The 6373-nt window shown below is 43.9% G+C and overlaps 1 protein-coding gene across 1 annotated transcript in view; it reads left to right on the top strand.

Moving 5' to 3' along the window:
- Window positions 1-4927: 4927 nt before the first annotated feature.
- RNF17 (ring finger protein 17) overlaps window positions 4928-6373 on the top strand; it is a 117809-nt gene continuing 116363 nt past the window's right edge. Inside the window, exon 1 of the mRNA XM_005888714.1 lies at window positions 4928-5057. Within this exon, the coding sequence (XP_005888776.1) occupies window positions 4928-5057 (130 nt within the window). The remainder of the gene's footprint in view (window positions 5058-6373) is intronic.

Here is a 6373-nt window from a genome sequence, read left to right as displayed (position 1 = left end):
TGAAGATGAAGAAGGAGACACTTTCCCAGGTGACTTTTAAAATACAGCAAGTGCTTATATGCTGGTTGTTCCTGACTCTGTGTTTACAAAGACTGTCAGATCTCCTCATTCATTCTGCAGTCATCACTCCCCCAGTGGACTTATGTCTCCTAACAGGACAGTATCAGCAGCTGGTAGTTACCAATTCCTATTATGTCCTGGTTGATGTGATGACCTTCTAGAAACACTGTCTCATTAATACTATGACCACCCATCAGTTTGTAGTGTTAACCTGGTAGGATCGTCTAGCACATAGAGGCTCTGCGCTTAGTCACTCAGTCATCTCCTACTCTTTGCGACCCCATGGACTGTAGCCCACCAGGCTCCTCTGTCCATGGGATTCTCCAGGCAAGAATACTGGAGTGGGTTGCCATGCCCTCCTCCAAAGGACTTTCCCAACCCAGGGATTGAACCTACGTCTCCCACATTGCAGGTGGATTCCTTACCATCTGAGCCACCAGGGAAGCTCCTAGTGCTGTCAGTTTCCCTCCACTAAGCAGGTCAACTTTAGAATCTGTGAGGTCAAGTCAGGGGAGTCTGTGCTTGGATAGAAATCTGCACACGGGGCTGAGCACACCCTTCAGGTGGGTTTTACGGATCTAAGGCTACGGAGAACCGAGAACCGAGTGCAACTCAGAATAGTCCAAGTCTGTGATATGTAAACATGAAGAACAACACTCCCTCCTCTGGAAAAGCCAGTTTTGCTGCATTTGCACAATACTCTGGCATCCTTGACTCCAGATAAACCTGTGCATCTCTGCTCCCTTGAACCGGTTCTAACTGCTTAGTTCCCACACCCAAATATGAGCAGAATAAACTTAACATTTGTTCATTTTATACCTAGAGGAGAGCCATGATTTTACCTTTTCTTTGAAAAGTATCCTTTCACACTGAAAAGAAGGAAAAAACACATTTACTCCTTTCAGGGGCACCAGGCCTTGGCACAGTTAGGTAACTGTCTGCTCTAGCTGCCATGTGGGATCTGGGCTCCACCATCCAGTGCTCATGTGAACTCCAGGACCAGCTTTATTCTGTACTTTTGTCAGTGCCACTGTTTCCACTTCAGACCAGATCTCAGGGCAGGCTGTCTCTCCTCTGTCGCCATTCCTGGGTTCCAGCCCTCCACCTGACATACCAGAACCCAACTCAGGGGATGTTATCTCCTTGGTCCAGAGGTTCTAAGATAAAGTTTAATGGAAATTTGAGGCAAAAGCCTGATTCATTTTAAAGGGATAGAAACTCCCTTCTATAGACTTGAGGTAGATAAATTGAGGTATTGTGGAGTAAAGCATTTTGTCACAGAGGTTCGTGGCATTGTACAGGAGACAGGAATCAAGACCATCCCCAAGAAAAAGAATCGCAAAAAAGCAAAATGGCTGTCTGAGGAGGCCTTACAAATAGCTGTGAAAAGAAGGGAAGTGAAAAGCAAAGGGGAAAAGGAAAGATATAACCATTTGAATGCAGAGTTCTAAAGAATAGTAAGGAGAGATGAGAAAGCCTTCCTCAGTGATCAGTGCAAAGAAATAGAGGAAAACAATAGAATGGGAAAGACTAGAGATCTCTTCAAGAAAATTAGAGATACCAAGGGAACATTTTATGCAAAGATGGGGTCAATAAAGGACAGAAACAATAGGGATCTAACAGGAGCAGAAGATATTAAGAAGAGGTGGCAAGAATACACAGAAGAACTGTACAAAAAAGACCTTCACAATCCAGACAATCACGATGGTGTGATCACTCACCTAGAGCCAGACATCCTGGAATGTGAAGTCAAGTGGGCCTTAGAATGCTTCACTACAAACAAAGCTAGTGGAGGTGATGGAATTCCAGTTGAGCTATTTCAAATCCTGAAAGATGATGCTGTGCAAGTGCTGCACTCAATATGCCAGCAAATTTGGAAAACTCAGTAGTGGCCACAGGACTGGAAAAGGTCAGTTTTCACTCCAATCCCAAAGAAAGGCAATGCCAAAGAATGCTCAAACTACTGCACAATGGCACTCATCTCACATGCTAGTAAAGTAATGCTTAAAATTCTCCAAGCCAGGCTTCAGCAATATGTGAACTGTGAACTTCCAGATGTTCAAGCTGGTTTTAGAAAAGGCAGTGGAACCAGAGATCAAATTGCCAACCTCTGCTGGATCATTGAAAAAGCAAGCGAGTTCCAGAAAAACATCTATTTCTGCTTTATTGACTATGCCAAAGCCTTTGACTGTGTGGATCACAATAAACTGGAAAATTCTGAAAGAGATGGGAATACCAGACCACCTGACCTGCCTCCTGAGAAATCTGTATGCAGGTCAGGAGACAACAGTTAGAACTGGACATGGAACAACAGACTGGTTCCAAATAGGAAAAGGAGTACGTCAAGGCTGTATATTGTCACCCTGCTTATTTAACTTATATGCAGAGTACATCATGAGAAACGCTGGGCTGGAGGAAGCACAAGCTGGAATCAAGATTGCCAGGAGAAATATCAATAACCTCAGATATGCAGATGACACCACCCTTATGGCAGAAAGTGAAGAAGAACTAAAGAGCCTCTTGATGAAAGTGAAAGAGGAGAGTGAAAAAGTTGGCTTACAGCTCAACATTCAGAAAACTAAGATCATGGCATCCAGTCCCATCACTTCATGGCAAATAGATGGGGAAACAGTGGAAACAGTGGCTGACTTCATTTTTCTGGGCTCCAAAATCACTGCAGATGGTGATTGCAGCCATGAAATTAAAAGATGCTTACTCCTTGCAAGGAAAGTTATGACCAACCTAGATAGCATATTAAGAAGCAGAGATATTATTTTGCCAACAAAGGTCTGTCTAGTCAAGGTTATGGTTTTTCCAGTGGTCATGTATGGATGTGAGAGTTGGACTGTCAAGAAAGCTGAGTGCTGAAGAATTGATGCTTTTGAACTGTGGTGTTGGAGAAGACTCTTGAGAGTCCCTTGGACTGCAAGGAGATCCAACCAGTCCATCCTAAAGATCAGTCTTGGGTGTTCATTGGAAGGACTGATGTTGAAGCTGAAACTCCAATACTTTGGCCACCTGATGCAAAGAGCTTACTCATTTGAAAAGACCCTGCTGCTAGGAAAGATTGAGGGCAGGAGGAGAAGGAGATGACAGAGGATGAGCTGGATGCATGGCATCACCGACACAATGGACATGGGTTTGGGTGGACTCCGGGAGTTGGTGATGAACAGGGAGGCCTGGCGTGCTGTGGTTCATGGGGTCACAAGTAGTCGGACACGACTGAGCGACTGAACTGAACTGAAGCCTGAAAATACTATAATTTATTAGTTGGTGTTTTGCCCTACATTTTATATTTGCAACATGGGATTTCTCCCTCTTGCTTTCATTGCTCGACAAATGAAGCACCTGCTTGGACAGGGCAGAAGGCTACAGTGTTTAAGGAACACTGAGGGTGAGCAATGTGGCGTCCCCTCAGAGATAGTATTGGTGGGGCAGGAAGACAGACTGTAAATAAACTGCCATCCAGGGAGGCCACAGCAGAAGCACTAAGGGTTGGGATTATTAAGGACCAACAGAAATCAGTATGATGTTATCTCCAACGTCTGAGAAAAAATAACTCAATTTAGAACATTATGTTATTAAATGCTCATTCAAGGATGAAGATGAAAATATTTTCATCCAAATAAAAGCTTGGAGCATTCACCATTAAGATACTCTCACTAAAGACATTTCTTCAGGGTATCCTTTTTGAATTCAGTTGTTGGTTTTTTGATACGAGGTGTATGAGCTGTTTGTATATTTTGGATGTTAACCAGGGATGAGCTTTGGACAGAATACTTCTATTTCCAAAACAAAACACATAGAGGGAAAAAGAAAATGAAGAATATATGCTGGTTTTACTCTTAGTAGCTAAAGGAACCCTGCCATCTCCACGTGCTTCCTCCACAATACACTGATACTTGCCAAATTGCTACCAGATCACCTGGTTTCTTGCTCACACAATTTCCCCAGCACTGGACTGTTTAAAGGGTATGTCCTTACCCAACATTCAAGACTCTTTAAAATTCAATTCCAATTTAATTCTCCAAAAAGCTCACTTAAAGCAGTATTAACTAATCTAGGCAAATGGTCTGTAAGTTAAATACCGAATAGGCAACAGCATCTACTCACCTACAATCCCTTGTTTTTGCAGTTCTTTCTCCCTGGAAAGCCTCATTTCCTCCGTTTATCTCTGTAAGTTTCACTCAGGTTTTAAAGTCTAGTATAAACCTTATATTCTTTACAAAGGCTTTTCACACAACGCATACAATTCTTATTTTCTCTAAGTCTCCTCTGGCATTTAATACAAACTGCTTTAGTGGAAGTTACCCGTTTAGGTAGAGGATGACATATCACTCAAGCAGGAACCTGTTAGTTTATAAATTCTTTGTATCCCTAAACGTTCTCAACACAAGGCCTTGTAAATACCAGTAGGGTCAACAATTGTTAGTAATAACGACCACACCTTAGTTTGAAACTGTTAAACAAATCTCCTCACCGGTGGGTAGCTAGACTGGCTTCTCCACTAAAGCCACTATGATCCACTAGGGAAGGGGGACGACGTCGCCACCTGCAAAGTCAAAAGCAAAGTAAGGAGTAATGCGTGAAATCCGATTTATATGCAGTGAGAGTGATAAGGCACTGAGCTTTGGACAAAAATCAGACCACAAAACGGTCCCCGAAGACCACGTGCAATCTGCTTTCAGCATCCGGAGTAAAACAGCAAACAGCCTCCTGCTGGGAGGGTCTGGGGCGGGGGGATGGGTGGGCTGGAGCTTCCTCGCTGCCGATTGGCTCCCTGGAGCCACCGCCTCCGGCGATTGGTCTCTGCCGCAAGGGATACCGGGTCTGCACGCGACGCGGGCCTGGGATTCGAGGCACGAAGATGGCGGCTGAGGCGTTGAGGGGTAGGCGCCCCGTGTCCTCCTGCGGGCAGGTGGAGACGCACGGCCGGGCCCGGGGAGCCACCGAGGCCCTGTGTAGCCGGTGTGGAAGAAGGGCGCCCAGAGCTCTGGGTGAGACGCGGGGGGTCAGTCCGCCTGCCGTCACGGGAGCTGAGGAACAGGCAGAGTAGGGAGTGGCTGCGACGGCGAGGGAGCACGGGGCAGCCCAGGCCTCGAGCGCGCAGCCCGCCTTTGAGGTCCTGACGCCAAGGCCTCGAGAGCGGCTTTCCGCCCCTGCTGCGCACTGACTGCCCCACTGATGGGGTCGCAGGTTCGAGAAAGGGGTAATGTGAGAATTTAACCGTCATTCTGTGGTGAAGAAGCAACGAAACTTCATTTTCTTGCATAGTTTTGTTGTGGTAACCAAAGGTTCCTGATATTTAAAAACGGATATTAGGGGTGGGGGCGGGGGACTTGTTGCTCTCTTGGCCTAAAGCCTTGTTCAGAAGACAGCCCGTTAGGTTTTGTGCATCTTGTGTTCAGTCTTGGGCCATCCAGGGAGAACGCGCGCCCATACTCCGCTCACTGAGACTCTCCTCAAGTGAAAACAGGTTCAGTTTATTTGATCCTAACCTCACAGGCCTTAGAGTGCTATGTCTCTGCAGGGGTGTGTTGTTGAAACTTAACTCTTGGAGCTGCCAGAGTCTTATTATCACCCTGTGTAACTGTTACATTTTATACTTTCAAAGTGAAAGTCCATTTTCTCAGTCGCTCCAGGATGGACTCTGCTTGGGAGACCTGAGCGTAGAGAAAATTGGTTGTGTTTTCTTGGGGAGAGGCAAGTTCTCTTACCCGAATTTCGATTGCTGCTGTTTCATAGAAAATCTCCATTATTTGATGATATAGTATTACAAAATAAAGTTTTAGAACATGACATTTTAAAATCACCTGTTCTTTCATACATTTGTATTATAATGCTGAGAAGTACTCAATTGGAAAGATGGTGCCTTTGCATGTGGAATTATCAAAGTGCTTTGTAAACTGTAATGCAGCCCACGTTATTTCGACTTGTACAGTATCAGAAATCTTTAAAAGGTAAAACAGTTTTGATATCCTTAGTAACAGTATCTCTGGAATTTAAATTAGAGCTTTGAAATTTACCCTGGTTTTAAACAAGTTTTAGATGTTTCATTAGCTTAAAAACTAAATTTCTTTTTATCAAAAGAATGCAATTGTTTTAATATAAATCAGCAGGAACACTTAATTTTATAGTAAATGAAGCCTCATTTTATCTAGTTTCTTTTCCCATTTTTCTTGCAAAATCTTTTTAAATGACTTAAAATGACATAGCTATAACATATATTTATTACTATAAACTTCAGATTCTACTTAGAGTATTAAAATGTTGGTATTAGATGGTATTTCCCTTCATAAATGCTAAATCTGTG

The sequence above is a fragment of the Bos mutus genome, chromosome 12 (genome assembly GCF_027580195.1).
Source record: "Bos mutus isolate GX-2022 chromosome 12, NWIPB_WYAK_1.1, whole genome shotgun sequence".
Classification (NCBI taxonomy): Eukaryota; Metazoa; Chordata; class Mammalia; order Artiodactyla; family Bovidae; genus Bos; species Bos mutus.
This window is presented reverse-complemented; position numbering and strand designations above follow the sequence as displayed.